The 20,261-nt window shown below is 56.7% G+C and overlaps 2 protein-coding genes across 2 annotated transcripts; both read left to right on the top strand.

Moving 5' to 3' along the window:
• The first annotated feature begins 1,093 nt into the window (after positions 1 to 1,093).
• CERS1 (ceramide synthase 1) lies at positions 1,094 to 15,059 on the top strand. The gene is made up of 7 exons (XM_075524099.1): positions 1,094 to 1,397; positions 9,670 to 9,829; positions 10,384 to 10,564; positions 10,931 to 11,092; positions 12,000 to 12,147; positions 12,764 to 12,912; positions 13,421 to 15,059. Exons 1-7 carry the CDS (start codon positions 1,167 to 1,169, stop codon positions 13,461 to 13,463), a joined length of 1,074 nt encoding a protein of 357 aa, XP_075380214.1. The 5' UTR covers positions 1,094 to 1,166; the 3' UTR covers positions 13,464 to 15,059.
• A 21-nt stretch (positions 15,060 to 15,080) lies between these two features.
• GDF1 (growth differentiation factor 1) lies at positions 15,081 to 20,109 on the top strand. Its single transcript, XM_075524100.1, has 2 exons — positions 15,081 to 15,949; positions 17,035 to 20,109. Exons 1-2 carry the CDS (start codon positions 15,664 to 15,666, stop codon positions 17,868 to 17,870), a joined length of 1,122 nt encoding a protein of 373 aa, XP_075380215.1. The 5' UTR covers positions 15,081 to 15,663; the 3' UTR covers positions 17,871 to 20,109.
• The last annotated feature ends 152 nt before the right edge of the window (positions 20,110 to 20,261 follow it).

Here is a 20,261-nt window from a genome sequence, read left to right as displayed (position 1 = left end):
TGCGCTGCTCCAGTGCCTGTGGTCTGAGGTTCCCGTTGTGCCTTACCATGAGACGATTTAAGTGTTGGCATTTTAGGAGAATCTTCATCTTAAACTCATGCTTCTCCTAGCAAGCCAAATGTCTGACTGTCTGTACGTGACTTGGATGTACCGCTTTTAATTTTAAACATATACATAATGAGATTTCTGTTCTATGAAGCGGCAGCTAGCCTGAGTGCAAGCTGCCTGCGTTCTTGGAGGAGGCATTCAGTCAAGTCATTCATCAGGGGTGACCTTTTGGGAGCCTGTGTTTCCCTTTTTCAGGTGCATCTCATTATTCCAGAGCCTTCTTTGCTGCAGAGGTGCCGACCTTCAGCTGTAGTGGTAGGGTGGAAACACCTGATGAAATGCTTTGGGAGGAAGGGATGAATCTTCTGCTACGTGGAGGCTTTTGCTGAGAGGTATGGAGAAAAGAAAGACCTGGAGAAATGCTTCTCTTTGAATAGCGAATGAGAAAATGTTAAAAGGTGGATGTTTAGTCAAGTGTTTTGAATGCGGAGAACTGTAGGAGCTCTGGGTCGTTGAACGATGGTGCTGAGGCCCTGTGGGTGACTTCCAGCCCCCATGGCCACCCAAAGGGTGCACCTTGGCAGGCACAGCCGTTTTCCACTGTTATATCACCAATTGTCATCTCTTGGTACTGAAACATTAGTATTTGTCTCCGGTTCTTGCTACTGGAGTGACTCCAGCCTATTGTCACAGAGAGAGAGAGAGCAGTCGCATTGTTGTTGGGGTTTTTTTGGTGTAAGAAACTGCGCTATAACTTCATTCAGCGGCTCTCCGTGCCCATGAACCTAATGAGCCGCCGCTCCGCTCCGTGCTGATTAACGAGCACCTAATGAGCCGCCGCTCCCCTCCGGGCACGCTGCCCTGGCCCCGGCGGGGCTGAGAGGCTTCTCCCGCCGCAGCCCTCGCCCGCCTGCCCCGTGAGCCCCGCGGCGGGGGCGAGCAGAGCCCGAAGGGGCCGGGCTGGGCGCGGGGGGGGAGGGGGGGCGGCGGCTCTTAGGGCCCGGTAACGGCGGGGAGGGGAGTCCCGTCCCCGTCCCGCCCCGCGCGGAGCCTGCGCGGAGCCGCCGGGCAGCGCTGGGCCATGGGCGGGCAGCGGTGAGCGCGGCGGCGGGAGCGCCATGCCCGCCATGCCGCCGCCCGAGCCCATGCCCGGCTACGGGCAGCTGCTGCGGCGCGGCTACGGCAGCTTGGCGGCGGCCGTGCGGGGCTGCGGGGACTGCGGCTGGGAGCTGTCGCGGCGGACCTGGGCCGAGAACGCGCACCTGGGCTGGGGCGAGGTGCTGCTCTGCGGGCTCTGCGCCCTGGGATGGACCGCGCTGCGCCGCGCCGCCGCCCGGAGACTCTTTCGGGTCAGTCCGTGCCGCCGGGGAGGGACCGGGGACGGGGACGGGCACCGGAGGCCGCCGGGGCTGCGGGCTGGGAGCGCCCGTTGCTCGGCCGCCTCCCGTGCGGGGCCGTACCCCGGGGGCCCGTTGCACGGGAGGGAGGGCTCGTCCTCCGCCACCCGGGGCCGCATCCCGGAGGCCCGGGTGCCTCGTTGTATGGGAAAGCGCGTTCTCCTTCCCCGGGGGCTGCATGCTTGGGGGGGGGGGGGGGGGTGTTGCATGAGAGAACCTGCCCTGCCCTGCCCTGCCCTGCCCTGCTCCCGGGGCTGCATCCTGGAGGACCGAGCATCCCGCTGCACCGGGAAAGCTCTTCCCCCCCGTCCCCCCCCGCCCCCCCCCGCCATGTTCCCTTGGCTGCATCCCGGCAGGGGTTGGGGGTTACGTCTTGCATGGAGCCAGGTTATTTCTTGCATGGGGGAAGCAGAGGACCGCATTTCTGCGTGTCATCCGTGGTTTGCATGAGAAACGTCCTTCCCCGCTTTCCCTCCCCGGTGCGGCGGTGGAGGGGATGGCGTGGGGATGGCTGCTGTACCGCAGTGCTGGGCTGACCTTCTTCGGAGCGTGGGGGATGCAGGGATGCGAGCGTCCGACCCTCGCAGCCTCCGAACGCGTTTGCTGGCCATTGCCTCCTCCTTGTTAATACAGTACTCTGTGAGGGACAGGATGAGCAGGACGTCCCTGAGAGTGGGGAACGGCTCTGTTTAATTTCTTGCTGTGAAAAGCGTATGTGATGAAATGAGACCTCCCCCCTCCTTCCGATGGCTCAGTCCCAGCAGAGCCGATTTCTTCCACGCTGCTTTCCTAGAGAGATGCTGTGCACTTCGCAGTTACCCTGGCCTTGACGAGCAGAAGCAATGGAGGTGCAGTATTTTGGGTCAGGGGATAGTGCTCGGCTCTCAGGGACGCAGAGATGACCCTTTTCTCACCTACCCATGAGTATGACGGCACGAGGCCTTGAGTAGCTAGAAGAGCGCGTGTGGTTCTTTGCGGCTCCACGGGACAAGCCCTGTTCCCTGGGTGAACTGTTTCCATCAGAGGCTGCTTCACAGATTGAAGACAGCTACCTTGCATCCCGTAATTCGGCTATCAGGAGTTACGACTGTCCTCTCTGCCCTATCCGCTGCCGAGCCTGCCTTTAAAGTGGCTCTTCCTTTGCTGTTCAGACCTGTCTTTGCTTATCTGGTAATGTGAGGTGGATCTTGACCTTGTGCAAGGTTCCGGTCTAAGTCCTCTGGAGTCATTTGAAGCTGCAAAAGTGGCATGTAGGCAAGGTAACGTGCTGGCTTTTTACGTGGGACTGAATTTCTCCTTGTTACCTGCACCCCTGTCTGCCTGCGGCTACCGATGGGCAGCGGATGGTGCCTGGGAACGCTGGGACTGGGTTGAACAAGGTTGGAGGTAACCCTAGGTCTGTTGTAACAAATTGGAGGCAATTTCCTTTGCGCTCCAGTTTCTCCTCGTGTCAGGCTCACCTTTAGAGAGCGAGTGGTGATCAGAGCATGAGAAAAGCTCTTCGTGCTGTGGAGTCAGCTCGGTGCCCTCGGAGGATGCTTGGCAGCTCGTACGAGTGCCGAGGTATCGTTCCCTCAGAGAAATGGGTCACACTTGTAATTGCAGAAGAGTGAGGGGGGTTGATCAGAGCCGGTTCTTGTGGCTACATCTGCATGTATTATAGTGATGAGGTGCTGAGCGAAATTGTGATAGCGTCTGTTTTCTCCCAGCGGATAGGTGGAAGGGTAGCAGTAGGGAGGGAGAACTCTCTCTATATATACGTGTATTTTAAAAGGATCTGAAGTTTTTCCCTGTTTATTCTGCTGGAGTTGCTGTGGGAAAAGATGGAGGCTTTCCTCAAAATCCTTGGGCAGTATTTCGGAAATCAGTTTGTATTGCATGGCCCCTGTACGGGCAGCGGTGGAGTGGGGTCATTCGGGAGAAAAGTCGGGGAAAAAAAAAGACCTCCTGTTTAACCCTGCGAAGAAACTTCTGTGCTCAGGACTTCCCAGTGCAGACTCAAAGAGCATCCTTCCTCATTTTGAATCTCTTCATGTTCCCTGCAAGAACTGAAACCCGGTAATAAAAATGAATCCACTCAGTGTCCAGAGAATGCCACCTTCCTGCATGTTATTTATAAATAATAAATCTCGCTGCTTGGATTGTGATTCTCTGCATCTGAAGAGGAAGCGACTCTTACCACAAGGCCTTGAAGCTTGGAGCGTAAAGTGCACCTTACTTAGCTCTGGCCGTGACCGCTCCTCTGAGAAATGAGTGTGTTAAAGCCATATACCTCTTCCTGTGCTATCTGCACGGCCCCATTTTTATCAGTGGGGTCAAGAGAAGAGGAGATAGGCGCCTCGCTCTCTTCTAGGACCACAGCAGCATTTATCCTGCGACACCTTTGTCACAAAAGGTCTCACGGTTGGGTTGAAGAAGCAGTGAAGGTTGTGCCTGTGATGGAAGGGGTTTGGTTAGCATTGGAAAGCGTGGACTTTTACCTGTTACAACAGTTAGGTCGGTGCCTGTGCATTAGAAGTGGTTTTCCCATCAGCCTTAGAGCAAAGATAATTTTTGGCCCGTTGCCTCTTCTTCACAGAATCCTCACTTGGTGCAAATATGGAAAGGAGTTGTGTTGGTGTAGGAAAGATCCCAGTTAGCTGAGCAAATGTGGATTACTAGGTAGGGAAAGACCCCCAAAGTCAGCTATACTGGGGGCACGGGCATCCCTGCAAAGGCCTGAGGGACGTATCCTTCCTCTCTGGGGTCTGGCCTGAGAGTCTCTGCTCTTTGTCCCGTTGACTTCTGAGCACGCAAACTTGGATGATACTCAGGGCATGCCTGATTGTACGAGCTGGCTGGAGCTGCAGACCGCCTTCAGAAATGAAGACCAAGCGGGTTCTAGGCAAGTGTTCCCGTCCCTTGAAGCCTCCTCGGTTTGTCTGCCCCGTCCTCCTGCCGCAGTTAGTGTCTGAGCTCCGTCGTCCTTGGTGTGTCCCCTGTGTGGAGGGTGGCTGCAGCCAGGCTCTGAGGAGTTTGATTAAAAAGCAGCAACCTGAGCATCTCTGCATTAGTTAAACATCCTAGAAGGGAGCTGAGCCCAGCGGTGCCGAGACCAAGCGCCGCTGGAATAGGACCAGGCAGCTCTGCTTGGGAAAGGCTTGGAGAAGCTCCTGGAGCGCAGCAAGCCTGTGCTAGCAGTCTCCTTTCCCGAGCAGGCCTTGAGCAGTGCAGTGAACTTGAATAGAGAAAACTAAGAGCATGCCTGGATTCATGCACAAAGATGATCCAGAATAGCTGTGGCAAACCTCGGCAGACGCTTGCAGCCCTAAACTACCCTGAGCCAGCTTTGCTGCTGGGAGTTAAAAGTCCCCGAAGTCAGCTAAGTGTAAGTCCGTAAATAAGCAAAATCCATTCTGGATAAAAGCTGCCTCTGAATCTGGTGATGTTCATCAGGTATCACCTCCGTCCTTAACAGCTGCCGGCCTTTTCTCTGCAGTGGGTAAATGTTTTCCATTTTTGGCCCAGCCACTAGTCAGCTTGCTCTCTTAGCGGTGTCGAAATTTGTAGGACATTGCAGTGTCCTCTGCAAGGAAAAGTGTTGTGTAAATTGAAAAATGTGCTCTGGAAAGCAGGGTTTCTCGGTGAGTGATAACAGTATAGCCCCAGGAAGGATGTGGAAGCTGGAAAGCAAGGATCCCTATTATCCCTTTCAGTGATTTATGCAACTTTTCTCCACCCTACAGCATTGTCAAGACTTTTTTGTCCAAGCCCCAGCACTGAGCGTGTGACTCGAGGCGGGGAATTATCCCTGTCCCGAAACCCCACCACCCAACACAATCTCTGCTGAGAGCAGAGGACACCGACCGAGCCCAGGGATGGGAGAAGGCCCTGCTGCACCGCCGTTTCCTCGGCTCGTCCCGCTGTGCTCTGCCCGCTGTTTGAAGCGCAAACCCTGGGAACTCAAGGGGGAGAAAGCCACAACAATGGGTCTTTTCTTCACTCCGGGGAATGAAGCTGTGCTGCTGCGTCTCGGAGCAGGGGCTGCTCTCCCTGTGCCGCTGTGTCAGCAGTCAGGCATGAGGAGGTTATTCAGCCCCCGCAGCACCCTGTGGGCAGCTGTGTCTTGTCTTCAAAGAGTGTCTTCTATTGCTTTTCTCTCTTAGGGGCAAATTTTACCGCTTGCAGAGGAACTGAGGAAGAAATAACGTCTGTTGGTTTGTTGCTATTGTCGTAGTGCCTTTTTCTACATGTTTATCTGGAAAGTGTTGTCCAGAGCCTAACACAGCTTCCCAGTGTCTTAGCCGCTCTGCGGGCGGAGAAACTGAGGCACTGAGTGGCTCACTGCCTGGCGTGGGGATGGAGCAATGAGAGCTGGAGCTCTGCGTGCTGTGCTCGGTTCATTCCCCTTTCCTAGTGGGGTGACGGCCACCGCCCTTGGGTCCACAGGCTCCAGGAGACTCATCTCTTTGGGTTTAGAGAACAGTGACATTTTACTGGGTCTTTCCTTCTGCAGGCTCTGTGCCCCATCCCTGACGTGGCAGGGGGTGGCAGCCAGTCTGGGAGCGGTGTCCAGGCTGGGTACGGAGGGGACGTAGTCCCTTGGGGTGGAAAGGCACCGTCGCAGCTCTGGGAAGAAGCACACCGAGCTGTGGGGAGCTGTGCCACCGCTGCGGAAGGGGCAGTGGCTGTTGGTTGTGGCCAGGTTTTGAATTGGAGCTCTGCTTGCTCATCATTATCATCTGCATTGAGTAAAAGCTGATGTAAAGCTGCCAGTTCCCTGGGCTGAGGATGCTTCGTGCCAGCCATTCCTTTGTGTTCCTCTGGGGAACTCGTTGTGCCCAGAAGCCAGACGCGGCACGGCTGGGATTTGGCCAGCCCCTCGTCTCTAGGCTGGGGAGGTGGCAGAGGCGATGGGGGTGGCTTGGGGGATACAATTCCTCTGTAACAAGCCTCAATTCATAACCCATCACTGCAAGCCTGCCAGGTTGCTGGAAGGACTCATGTCCTGCTGCTTTAGCTGGTTGTAGATTTAAGGGCACTGGCTGCTTTCCTCTAGTGCCGGAGGCTGTAAAAAGGAGAGAGCGTGTGTTTGCTTTTTGCTACGAGTATTTTTTTGACACTTCAGCAGAGCTGTGGGCAGCGACGGTTTCCATTCGGTTTCTCTTTGCAGCTCCAAACTGCTCTCGCAGCCTGCTCTCACCCACTGCTTTGCTCCTTCCCTCCCGGCCCCCCAGGTCGTGCAGGGCGGTGCTGCGGGGGAACAGTCGCGTCCCTCGGACCGCTTTTAATTTTACAAGTGAATCAGAAGATGCCTGTGAAGGTTTGCGTGGGGGTAACGAGGAGGAGGAGGAGGGAGGAAGAGCCGGTCGCCCTTTAAGCGAAGCCCTGTTACATCACTTGCCAAGAGCCTTGGGCTCTTTCAGCCGGAGCCAGATCCATCGTTCCCGCCGCAGCACCCGTCACCCTTGGCAACAGGCATCTCTGCGCCGTTGCTGTGGGAACGGCAGCCGGGTGACGGGAGGACATCTCCCACCTTGTGCATCTCCCACCCCCAGGGAGAGGGCAGATGTGCCTCCTGCCTGGTGTGGGCCGGTCTGCGCATCTCCTCGGCTCGCGCTTCCCTCTGCGAGCGGTCCAGGTTTTGGTGACGTTAATTTGTCCCCCCAGCCCTCTGCGTGGGTCGGTGTTCTGGGAGATGCTGGTTCTCTTCCCATCCTTCCCTGTGTCTGCTCCAGAGCCAGCTCCCGTTTCTGTAGTGCTCAGGGTACAGCCTGAGATGCCCCGTGGCTATTTAAGGGAGGAGGAGGGCTCTCTCCAGGACTTGTCATTACCCATATATGCAGCGAGGGCTAAAACCTCTCTGAGCATTAGCCACCGCAAGCTGGAGCAGAGCAGCCCTTCCCTGGGCTTTGCTTTTGCTCCAGACTGGGAGCCGCTGCCATGCCTGCAGCGGACTCTTCATCGGGCTGCGACTGCAGGCTCGCGGTGGCAATTTGCTGCGCTGCCGCCGTCTCTGCCGAGGGTCCGAGCGTCCGTAAAATGCACGTCGTCTCAGCCGTATGTGCCTGCCCCGTGGGTGGTGGTCCTTGCCATCAGCTCGGCTTGCCCGGGGTAGAAACGTGGTGTCCTTCCCCCTTCGCAGGTAGGGAACTGAGGTGCAGAGAAGCAGCAAAATGACTTGGCTGGCTGTCGGCAGCCGGGCTGCAGCAGGGATTTGAGGCTGAGCTCAGCATCCTAAATTCAGCCCCAGCTGAGGAGGGCAGGAGTGGCGGGGGGCTCTGCAGCTCGCTGTCGTGATAGCGTGGTGAGCTGTGCCCATATCTGAGCCGCTTCTGTGCTCCACTGTATGGAGACACAAATAATTCATGCTTTCTGGGCTCAGGACTTTCTGTCTCTGCATTATTTATTCACCCTTCAAGCTTCCTCCTCTTTTTCCTGCCATGGCTCCTGTTGGAAGAAGCCTTGGCAGCAGCGTGGTCCTGGTCTCAATGAGGACGGCCGTGCTCTGAATGCGAGATGCGCAGGGGAGGCCGGAGCTGTGGGAGGCTGGAGGGGATACGGACAACTTGGCAGAGCTTTGTGGGGCTGATGCTTCCAGGTCTGACCAGTGCTGGGAAATTCAGAGCTTAGAACAAAGCACTTTTAGGCTGGGACAATGCTTGGAGTGGAATACTTTGAAAATCTGACACAGAGAGGGGCTAAAAGCCAGACCAGCCACTGTCTGGGGACAGCTGGGGCCTTAATATAGCCTTTGAGCATCGAGGAGCTGAGCGCTGGCTGCAGAAAGTGCTGACCTGGGGCAGGGTACGGTTACTTTGCAGGCATTTTGTTTTCATCTCGAGCTTATCTGGCCTCTCCCTGGGGAGCTCTCAGCTGGGGGGGGGTGGGCTTCGGGCATTATCTGTATTTCGGGCAGTGATGATTCCCTCTGGACCCTGAGCAACACTCCCCTGCGTTGACTGCTCCCCTGCAGCCGTGGCCAGGGGCTGCGGAGGTTGGCCGGGCTGATACGGCTCTGTCACTCTCGTGATGAGAAGCAGAAATGGTGCCTGGTGTTGCTCAGCTGCCACGGAGGGAAAACATCCGTGCCCGGAGCCCTGGCTGAGCTAAGGGCACGCTCGGCGTGCAGCATCGCTCGCTCTCCGGCAAAGGGCAGCGTCAGCCGCTCCATTTTACTCCTGGGGAGCTGAGGCTGTTTAATGCTGGGGCTTTGCTTTTACTGTAATTTCCAAGTTGTCCCTGGCCTCGGTGGCCCAGGTCTCTCGCCGTTGCAGAGCGTGAGCGTCGGGAGAGCTGGGTAGTACTCCTCATCCTCGGGAGCGTGGGCAACTCAGGGTGAGAAAGTTTCGTTCTGATTAGTGCAACCAATCCACAGAACTGCTCGTCCTCCCTTCCCTCGCTTTGGCCATATTTGGGGAGGCTTTGCCTCCTATTTCTGAGTCCCAGCAGGTGGGAGGGGTGCTGCAAACCACGGCGGGGGGGGCGGGGGGGGAAACCAGCAGCGTTTCAGCGCTGGTCAGCTAGAAAAGATGCTGGGAATGCGGGTGAGCGTGGGTAGGTGTGAGAGAGCAAGAGGACCCAGTGCCCCAGCCTTTACTGACTCGTTACCTGCAAAGCTGGCCCCCTCCAGCGCTGGTGGCACACGCAGGGGAGTCTTGTGCCGCGCTGGCTGGGGAGCAGCAGCGGCTGTGTGCTTAGGACTCTGCAAAGCATCTGCTTCCTCAGTTGAAAGGCTCTTTTCGGGGAGTTGGCAGTGCTGCAAGGCCCGTATGCGCAGGGTGGCATTGTTACAGCTTCCTCTTCTGGGTTTCCTTGCGCAGATAGGACTTGATTTTTATTTTATTAGTTATTGATTCTCTTCTGCAAAAGCCAGCTGTGCTCGGCCCCGCTCCTGGAGCGAGGGTGATGGAGCGGTGCCCAGGCTGTGGGACGCACGCCCTAGGCTTCTGCCTTCTCTGCGAGGCTCTACTTTCACAGCTTTCCAGAGTGGCCAAGGCTGAGTGGAAGGATCTCTGGCCTCGTGGTTTTTTTCCCTGCTTCAGGCTCTCTCTGGAGCCTCTTTGACCTCCTTATTCGTGCTGTAAAGAAGGCCAGAAAAATGGGGACCCTGGTTTTGCCCTGTCTGGTAGTGCACGCAGCATACGGTGCTCGAGTCTCTTGGAGATTTGGTGAACTCTGCTCTGGGCTCCCCTGGGCCTGTCTTTTTGCCCTGCGTGACGATACTTCTCCCCTTTCCTTGCAGCCCTTCGGGGAGTGGTGCAACTTGCAGCCGAAAGATGCTGCCAAGATGCCTGAGAGTGCCTGGAAGCTGCTTTTCTACACATTATCCTGGTCGTATGGCATCTACCTGCTCTTCTTCACCGACTACCCCTTCTTCTACGACCCACCATCTGTCTTTTATGGTACAGTAAGAACCGGGGAGAAATGGGTACGGATTAGAATGTCCGGGTTCATAGGGTGTCTGGGTTGAACAAGGGAATGGGAGTTGGGGTGAGTGAAAGAGAAGACTGAACCCCTAAATTGCCTTTCCTATGATGCTGTGGGTACAGAGAGGGCACAACAGGCCGTCTCCGTTCGTTTCGTTACAGAGAGAGTCACCTAGTGGCTAGACAGCAGGGGCTGGGATGTGTCAGCTACGGAGGGGAATGGGATTGAGTAGTTAAAGCAGGAGAGAAGTAAAGCAAGGTTTCTCGCTTAGATCTAGGAGAGGGAGTGGGTCTAATGCCAAAGACAGAGTTTGGGAGCCAGGATACCTGGGTTTTCTTCCAGCCTTTGCCTCCTTTGCATCTGTGAGGTCCTGAATGGGAGGACGTGAGCGCAGCGAAGTGCTGGGGCTGCTTGGGGTAGCTCTGGCTGCTGCTTGCTCCCCGCTGTTTGCACCCTTGTCCCGCTGCTGCTGACGGAAGCTCTGTGCTTGTGGCTCTGGGTTCACCTGGGTGTCTTTGTCCCACCCCAGACTGGAAGAAGGGCATGGACGTGCCCACGGACATCGCCATTGCCTACCTGTTGCAGTGCAGCTTCTACGGGCACTCCATCTATGCCACCGCCTACATGGACACGTGGCGCAAGGACTCCGTGGTCATGCTTCTCCACCACGTGGTCACGCTGACCCTCATAGCCTTCTCCTACGCTTTCAGGTGAGGTCCCTGGCTGTGACAGTGCAACGTGCCCGGGCCAGCCTTGGGCAGCTACGCAGCAGAAGCTGCAGCTTTTCTGTGCTCACGTGCATCTTGCGGGCACGTAGGAGGAGGACTCTTGCTGGGTTGGTGTGGGTTCTCCCCTGCCTCCACGCTATCGCAGCAATCCCAGTGCTCCTGAGCCGTCGCGCAGCGCCAGACCCACCCTGCAGCACGTCGCTACGCTGTGCCGTGCCGCGTCTGGTTGTCTGGATTATTCAGGGAGTCTGTCTGCTCCCGGTGTGATGGACCGTGGGTGCGGTGCTGGGTGCTAACATCAACCCGCCGCCCGACACATCTCCCTCCCTGCTCCCCTTTTTCCCACAGGTACCACAACGTGGGCATCCTCGTGCTCTTCCTGCACGACGTCAATGACGTGCAGCTGGAATTCACCAAGCTCAACGTCTACTTCAAGCACCGGGGGGGAGTTTATCATCGCCTCAACGACGTCATCTCCAACATTGGCTGCCTCACCTTCAGCGTCAGCTGGTGAGTTTGTCTGCCTGATCCCACTTCCAACCGTCCTTGCCAGCTTTTGCAATCCCCCCGGTGCCTCGGGGTACAGCCGGCCGGGTTTGTGTGCATGGGAACGAGCCCTTTCAAAAACTGTTTGGGAAGAGGATCCCGCAGAGCCTGACCCCATGCTGGGCTTGGAATCCTTCTGTAGTCACTTTGCTGTCTGTCACCACAGAAGCGCCTGTGAAATCTCACTTGCAGCATGACAAATGACCCCGGGGGGGGGGGGGGGAGGACCTGTTTCCATTTTCCCACTTGGTTTTAGCAGTAAGAAGCACTTTTGCAAGAAGGAAACGCTGTCCCAGATTCCAGCCTTGCTATTCCTCTTGGGGCAAGGCAGGAGAAAAAAAAGATTAAGAATAGAATGGGTAACTCGCGGGTTGTCACTCCTCATTTGTCCCTTTGTCTCCTTCCTCCCTCTCCATGGGCTGCTCTGAAAAGCGGGGGTGGCAGCAAGAGCCCTCAATTTGAGGGGAGGAGAGCAGCGAAGGTTTTTAGTGATAAACTAGGGATGCACAGGACTAAGCAAACCTCCCAGCTATATTCCCCTCCTGTCCCCCATCCAGTTGAGGTAATCTGCAGCGTAGACCTGCCTCTCTACCCTGAGAAAGCCCTTTCTCTGCCCTGCCTCTGGTGCCAAGCCTTTTCTGCCCGCAGAAATCGTATTCTCCCTTCAATAGCTGCCCTTTCACAGGGTCTGTGTGAAGTCCTGTCTAGAGCCAGACCTGTAAACCCGAGCCAGATGCCAAGACCGCAAGGGGAGCTGGTGAGGGCTGCCTGGAGGCAGGAGGTTGTGCTGGGGGAAGCTGCGCTGGGTCTCGCACCTCTCCCAGGATCCCCGTGGCCCATTAAACCCACCCTGCTCCCTCTGCCCTGGCAGGTTCTGGTTCCGTCTCTACTGGTTTCCCCTCAAGGTGCTCTACGCCACTTGCTACTCCAGCCTCCAGTCGGTCCCTAACATCCCCTTCTACTTCTTCTTCAATGCTCTGCTCCTTGTCCTCACTCTGATGAACATCTACTGGTTTCTGGTGAGTAGGGGGAGCTCAGCAACCCCTACGCTAGCTTCTCCCTCTGCTGCTCCTGCATGGCTCCTGCTGCCTGCCTGCCTTGGGGGCAGCCGGGGGGACTGCAGGGGTGGGGGAGGCTTCGGAGGACCGAGGGATGGGTGGGAGGGGAGGAGGGAAACCCACGTCAGTGCCCGGGGGGGCTCCTCTGTGCTGGAATTCAGACTGTCTCGCACCCCGGGGATCCACAGGGAGGGAGCGATAACAGCAGTTGGGGCAGGCTGGAACTTGATATAGGCGTAAATGCTCTGGCATCCCCTGAAGCTTTGGGGAGGGGGCGAAAAGGGTGGACTTGGAGGGCTCACGCCAGCAAGCTCGACCCTGGGCAGAGCTGGGTAGCATCCGCGTTCGTCATCCTGTGGGGATGAAGTCAGTTAAGGGTAGTTGCAGGAGTGCTGCCTCCCACTGTAGGTCATCAGCCACATCCTAGGGCTTTGGCCATCCCAGAGGGATCTGCCGTGCCCTTCTCGGGGTTGAGGGCAGCGGAGAAAGGTCCCACTGAGCGAATGGGAGCGAGCAGGTTGGGTGGAGCAGCTCTAAGCCTTGGGGTTTGTGGCTGACAGTGCCTCTCCTCCCACAGTACATCGTCCTGTTTGTAGCCAAGGTGCTGATGGGGCAGATGCAAGAGGTGAATGATGTGCGCGAGTACGACGTGGAGGACAGCAAGAAAACCACAAAGGCCAAGAAGAAAGAGGCTGGACTCCAGCTGCCCAGTGCTCTGAAAGAAGGGTATGTGGGCAGGGGGGGTTACACACATGGACAGCATCTGCGGGCTAGGGCAGGGGATGCGGGCAGACCTCCCAGGGCTCTGGAGCCACTGCCAAAGGGTTCACCACTGGGACGGAAAACAGAAGAGCAGCAGGATGCCTTGACACACGGAGTATAAAACACTGCTGCAAGGATTAGGAAGGACTTTGTATCTCCGTGCCTAGGCATTGTGGTGTGTCCGTCCATCTTTCTGTCCCGTGAATCCTCACCCACCCCTTCCCCTGCTCACCGTGTAGGAGTGGCTCTTTGCTTGAGGCTGTTCTCTCTGGGCAGCATCTGCACTTCATGTGGTGAGCGCGAAGTCTGGCGAGATGCTGGATCCCACAGAGCAGGTCTGGCTGACTGGGGACAAATTGTCTGCGTGAGCCTGTCAAGACAGGTCTGACCTCAGTTGTGATTTGTGAAAGTAAGAGAGGGAGAGTTTTGTGCGGGGACCGAGGCTCACTGCCTGCTGTGCTGTCTTTCACAGGATGCACCTGAAGAATGGACTTGTAAAAGACAAGCGGTTATAAGGGAAGCGTGGCTGCTGCAGCCTGGGCAGCCTGGCTGGATCTGGGGACTGACCCAGGACCCTACACTCAAACCCAGCAAATGAAAGGCACAAGGAGAACTTCATCCCCGATACCCCTTCATCCCCTGCCCGGAGCCGGGGGAGAGATGCCACTGACAGGATCAGGCCCCTCCCGGGGCTTGCCTGTGACCAGGCTTCACCTGATGCTGATGTGCTTTCTGTAGCCAGTCCGTGCTGGTTCAGTTGAGAGGCTGGTGGCTTTGCTGGTCCAGGTAGGATTTGGAGCTGGCTTTAGGTCCCCTGGTGTTTCTTCTGTCACTCCATCCCTTGGCTCTTCTCAGTCCCTTTGTGATTTCCCCTGTCTCTACTGTCGGACCTTCCCACCGACCCTTCCTCAGCAGCTCTTGAAGGGTCCTCTGACCCAGCATCAAGCTGGGGAGGGGAACGTCCTCTCCTCCACTGGCATCGCCGTCCCAGGCGAGGGGAGCCCCAGGCCAGCTCTTCCCTAGCTGCCAAGCAGGGACTAGAGAGGTGATGCAGGGCACCTCTGAGCCTTTCTCCTCAGGAGGGGTCACTAATACAGAGCTGCCCACATATATCTGGAGGCACAGCACAGTTCCCATGTGCAGGTCTGCCTGGAAACCCAGCCCTGGGGCATTATTCCAGCCCCCTGTCCTGCCGGATGAGGGCCAGGAGATTTAATTTGCTTAAAAAGCCGGTGTAAGTCTTATAGTTGCTTAAAAAGCCGGTCCCAGTCCTGCAAGGTCCCCTGATGAGGGATCTCTAGACTTTTTCCCAGTAATGTCTGCTTGCTCAAGTAAAGAACAAATAGTTTCTGCCCCCCGCGTTGGTTTTCCAGGCAGCACCAGCCCTGAGCCTTGCCGGGTCCCCGAGGCTGGGCTGGGCTGTGTCTCTGCTGGAAGCCCTGTGGATTTTACAGCCCCTCGGACCAGGACCGTCCCATTGCTCTCCTCTCGCGGGGCCAGGACCCTCAGCTCCTGCGTGCTCCCTGGGAAGCAGAGCTCCCTCCCGGCCAGGGACAACGGGCAGTGGAGGGGGATCCAGGGCATTAATTCCAGGCATCAGAGGGTGGTTAATTGGTTTGGTTTGTTTTTTTTCTTTTGTTTTTTGGTCTGTCATATTGATTCAGCTCCAGGCTCATCGTGTGAGCCATGGGGAAAGTTCCTCGGTAAACAGAAAGCAAAATGTGACTTGGGCTGATGGAAACTATCCCAAGCTGTGGCAGGATCTGTCACCTTCTCGCTCGTCATCACCTTGCAGGGTTTCAGAGGGGTGCGTCTCGGTGCTTTAGTTCCTTGGCTTTCAAGCGGGATTTGCAGGAAGGAGGAAATGAAGGGAACCGATATCCCAGGCCTCTTTCTGCTCGGTCGTAGCAAAGTTGGGGCAGTGACGGTGCCAAGTTGGGGTAACAGCGGTACCTAGGCAGCACCTGTGTGGGTAAACTGAATTTTATAATACCGGCTTGCTCAGGCTTCAGCTTTTAGCTGGGTAACTCACTGGCCAGCGGGGTGTGTGTGTGTGTCACATCAGGCGTGCTGCCTGCGGTTTTGCTGTGACGGCTAGAAAGGGGCTGGGGTAGGGACCCCGTGCCGGGGGTGGGTGCCGATGGCTTTGCGTGCTGGCCCTGGCGCTGCGTGCCTTTGTGGGCAGGGAGCTGAAGCGAGAGTTCGATGCTTTGGTGTACTGGAAGTTGATGGTGTTAAGAGAGAAGTGTTGGATGCTGTGATGGGAAGAAAAAAAAAAAAAAAAAAGGCTGATTTGGGAGGAGGGAGCAAGAGGAGACCCAGATCCGCGTCCCCCCCTGGATCTGGGTGGGATGTCCGCAGTGGATGGGAGCAGCGCTCGACTTGCCGGCAGCTCTGTGTGGGGAAGAGCAGCCCCTTCCCTGCCACCAAGGACTTCGTTGTTGGACCTCGACGGCGTGGAGATGTGGGAGAGGTGGTAGGAGCTCTGAGGGAGGAGGGCGGCTGCCTTCCTACCACGCAGCCTCAAAGGGTTAACAGGTCCTGGGGAGCCTGGAGGGACCGTTCACACCCTCTGCCCAATCCTGGAAATCCCTCTGTGCTAATTGAGCACTAACCAGATCAAAGGCTCCAATCAGGCAATCAACACCCCCCTGGCCCCTGTCTTCAGGTCCCCAGCCCAGGCTGCTCTTTGTCTGCGAGGAGGAGAGCAAAGCAATGTGGCTTCTCCCCACGCGCGCCAGCTTTAGAGCTGGCCTTGCCTGGGCTCTCCTTAGCATGGTTCTGGGGATGGAGTTAAGTTTACAGGAGAGTTTACTGTTAAAATCCTTGGGTTTGAGTGCCAAGCCCAGCCCGAAAACCTCCGTTCCTGTGCCGTCTGTGCTCTGGAGGATCTTCCAGAAGAGAAAGACGCTGCCTTCTACAAACAAAGACCTGGCGGATGCTTGTAGGGTGGAGGAATTTAACGTCCCTGGGAACATCATCCGTGTCTTCGCTGACCAAGGTACAGAAACGCCGTGGTTTGGGTCCTGCCTTTTGGAAGCCCCTCTGATCTCTGGGCTGGGAGACTTTGCTCCAGTCCTTCCTTTTCTGTCTCTTGGGTGTAGATAGGAGAGGCTGGAGGAGGACAGGGCAGTGGCCAGAATCGGTCTTCAGGAGAAAGCATTGCTGTGTAAACTCTGGTCCGTCTGGATGTTGTAGAAAATTATTTACAGTTTAGAAATGAGTCCGTAGCCGAGGCAGCGGGTGAGGGTGTGGAGCTGTGTGAGGCTCTGTCCTGGAGTCACCTAAAGCAGTCCTGAGATGCTGGTTTGGTCGTAGGTGACTTGGCTTGACCCGGTGGGCTCGCGGTGGTGGAGGTGACTCCTCGCCTGGGCAGCGGTAACATGGCTGTGGGTGTAGCGAGTGGGACCAGCACCCAGCTTCGGGCGGGGACGGGATGCTCGGCCATTTGGCTGCATCCCCCCCTCCTCCTTTTTGTCCTCATGCCTCTGGCTGACCATGCGGCACATCTGGCTGCTTCAGCCTGCGGCCTCTCTGAGCTGTTCTCAGTTACATGGGAACTGTTTGGTCGGTGTCCTCTAGGTCTCAAGACACCACGGAGCTCGCTTCTCTTGTGGTTCCAGGTTTCCAGTGGAAACCTAGGGCTGGCTAAAACAGGCAGCTTACCAGCTCCTAAAGTTTGCTGCTATTCACCCTCCATCCCAAACGGCCGGCACCCACAACAACCCCCCCGTCCTGGGGAGAGATATTTACAGCTGGGGAAAAATAACGCACCAAGATGTTAAGTAGCATCTAGAGGAGATGCCGGAATGGCTGTAGCATCCCAGTGCTGCAGGCTGGAGCCCAGGCTAGCAGTTGTGCCTCCAGACCTTTCTGCAGGCCACGCCGTCGGGCTGATAGCCCCTGCCGCAGCCTTGTCATCTCGATCCAACAACCGCGGGCGTGCTTGGCTGCCCGTCTCTGTCAGCCCTGTCTTCCTCTTGCTGTGCAGCCGAGAGCTTAAATTGGAGCACTGGGAGGCTGATCCTGCTCAGTGTAACAAGGGTTCAACCACCACCACCACCTCTATTTCTCCTTCTTTGTCAGGCCACTTCATTCATAAGGGGCAGCCCCAGAGGTTGCTGTGTCTGCAGAAGCGTCTGTATTTTAACCTCTCCGTGCTGGAGGAGGGTGAGCGCTTGACGATGGCTCAGCTAGAGATCAAATTCAGCCACAACTCCTACCACGCCTCCAGCCAGGGGCAGGTTTTTGAGCTGAGGCTCTACCAGACCTCCCAGATGTCTCTACGGGGGATGCCCTCCCCCGAGCACGGCCAAAAGCTGCTGGTGGAGCAGTCCTTCGCCCAGCTGCACAAGTCTCTTCTCTTCAACCTGAGCGGGGTGGCAAAGGACTGGCGAACGTACAGCAGGAATCTGGGCTTGATCTTGGAGATCTCGGTGAGCGGCGGTGATGGTGCATCGGCCCCGGCGAGCGGGGGGCTGCAGAGCCTCTGCGCCAGCATCGACTCCTTCCTGGACACCTCTCTCCTGGTGGTGACCCTCAGCCAGCAGCAGTGCAAGGTTTCCAGGAGGAGGAGAAGTGCTCACTACACCCCCGTCACTCCGAGCAACCTCTGCAAGCCCAGGCGGCTTTACATCAGCTTCAGCGACGTTGGCTGGGAGAACTGGATCATCGCCCCGCAGGGCTACATGGCGAATTACTGCCTGGGCGAGTGCCCCTTTCCTCTGACAGCGGAGCTGAACAGCACCAACCATGCCATCCTCCAAACCATGGTGCACTCGCTGGACCCGGAGGGGACCCCCCAGCCCTGCTGCGTCCCCGTCAGGCTGTCCCCGATCTCCATCCTCTACTACGATAACAACGACAACGTGGTGCTGAGGCACTACGAGGACATGGTGGTGGATGAGTGTGGCTGCAGATAGCGGAGCGGCTGGGGGAGCGTGGTGTGCCGTGGGGTCCCGGCTGAAGCGTTGGATGATTGATGGAATAAATCCAAGTGTGTTAAATCCCCTCTGTGCTGGTGTTCAGGGAGTTTCCCGTTGGTGCATCGGGTGTCGGAGTTCCCCCCTGGGCTGCCCTTCTCCACGTGCAGCCGGGGAGGAGGTCTGGCATGACGGGATCATTACTGGAGTTGTGACTTAGTAATAGCTGGGTGCTCGGCCCTCCCGACAGCCGTCTGCCACAGCCAGCAGACTATTATGGGATTATGATCAAGTCTGGTGCTGGTTGTCTATCCCGTTCTCCACGGGTGATGGCAGCACCAGGCTGTGAATCCCAGACCCCTCTCATGCTTGGCCAAGCTGCTGCTGGTGCCAGCTTGGGAGAGCAGCAGCAGGGCTTGTGCTTTTCAGCTTTTTGGCTAAATGCTGCAGCTTGCTTAGTGCAAAAAAAAAAAAGATAAAAAGTTTTTGGTTGTTTTTTTTTTTGGTGAAATGATGCTGGTGGTTCCCTGCTGCTTTGGGTGCAGGGTTGGGCTGCAGTGCAGCTGTGCTGAGAGGTGACGTGGTGGCTCTGGTCCCGCTGCAGGAAGAGGTATGGTGTCGCGGCACGAGCTGCGTCGCTGCGGCTCTGTGTGACTGAATCCCTTCCCACAGCGGAGGCAGAGCCTGGAGGAGCACAGGTTTCTCTGAGCTATTTTTATTGTGCTGGGTTGGTGATGGGGCGGTTTGGGGGCAGGGGGTGTATGTGATTCGGAGGTGCTGGGTGGCCAAATGCAACTGCAGAGGTTTTTGTCCAAAACAGCCCGTGGGAGCCGTGGTCCGAGGGGCAGGTTGCTGTGTGACGGATGTTTTTTGGCTGAGGAAAGAAAGGGCAAAGCAGGGGGATGCGGTGCCCCGATGCAGAGGGGGGCACGGGCTGGTGCAGTGGAGTCGGTGGCATCTCATTCCCCCGCAGCGGGTCAGTATTTCATTTACCTCATTTGCAAAGTGATGAGACCGGCGTGGGGTGTCCTGGGGCCGCTCCCTCCCCCGGCTCACCGGCGGCCGCAGGACCAGCCTGAAGCGTGGCTGGAGCCAGATGGCAGCCGAGCATCAGGCAACGGCCGCTCCGCACAGCGCGGCAGCGTTACGGCCCTGATCCATCAGGCACCACGTTCACGTGGTTGTGCATTTTGGGGTTATTTTGGGGGGTTTTCGTTGATTCTTTGTTGTTGTTGGCTGTGGTGGCCAGCCCATTGCAGTAGCGTGGCCGTGCTCTTACCCAGTCTGTGTAACGCCGCTAACAAGAGCAAGCGGTGCCGTGCCGTGTGGCAGAGGAGCCAGCTTTGCCCCATCTCATCTGAGCAACCGTGATCACTGACGGAGGAGTTGTCTCTTTTCTTCCACCTTCCAGCACGTGGGCTGCGTGTTCTCACGGCAGCTGGAGGTTTAAAGCCTGGGCAGAGCTGCTAAGCTGCTCTCCTTGTCATGTGCTGGCTGGTGTTGAACGGCCGACACGCCTGCATGCATGCCCTTGGGCTGGGGTTTAGCACCAGCCCTTCCAGGCCAGGCTTTCCCAACACACCTGCAGCTTTGCTTTTGTTTGGGGCAAGGGGGGAACAGAAAAGGAATCTGAGTTAGACTTGAATTTCTTGTGGTTTTCTTTTTTTTTTTTTTTAAATGTGAACCTGAGAACATAGCATAGATTATTTTTTTCTGTTGTTTTTTCTACCGATGTTGTATTGTCTTCAAGGTCTGATGAAGTATTACCGAGCTTAAGCTGGGCCTTCTCCCTCCGGGGAAGCACTAAAGGTTTAACCACTGTTGGCTTGCAGAGGACATGCCTTCCTGTCCCCTGTGCCAGTGTCTTTGCTAACACCCCTGCACTGTGTAGCTGAAGACCAAGACTGGAGTAGCTGGAGTGCTTTAGCTGTGTAGCACACTACATGTTCATGTCCAAAGGCGCTTCTTGCCAGCGCCATGGACTAGCAGAGAGCTCCAGGGCAGCTCAGCCCTGCTTTACTCCAGCAGATGAACAAGAGCTATGCTGAAACCCAGTTCAAGCACTTAAATGTTTTAAGGGCTTAGAGTAGGACTTAAGCAAGCAGGAGCCCTTTCTTTCAAGTTTAGGAGGGGCAGGATTAAGAAAACCTTTAAGTATTAGTTTTTTGTACCTGTGCTGTGGCAGACTAAGGGCTTGAAGGGCTCAGCTCACCTAACGCTGAGGGGTTACCTGGTTCTCCAGCACGATGGAGGGTGACCGTCCCCCTCAGTCACCCCATCCACGCACTAAGAGTCCAGGGAGCAGCATGAGGAGGTGGGTTACAGCACTGACCAGACATGGTGACAACACCGGCATAGCTGTAATGAGCTTATACGCAGGGTGGTGCCAAG

Source organism: Mycteria americana, chromosome 24, assembly GCF_035582795.1.
Source record: "Mycteria americana isolate JAX WOST 10 ecotype Jacksonville Zoo and Gardens chromosome 24, USCA_MyAme_1.0, whole genome shotgun sequence".
NCBI lineage: Eukaryota > Metazoa > Chordata > Aves > Ciconiiformes > Ciconiidae > Mycteria > Mycteria americana.
This window is presented reverse-complemented; position numbering and strand designations above follow the sequence as displayed.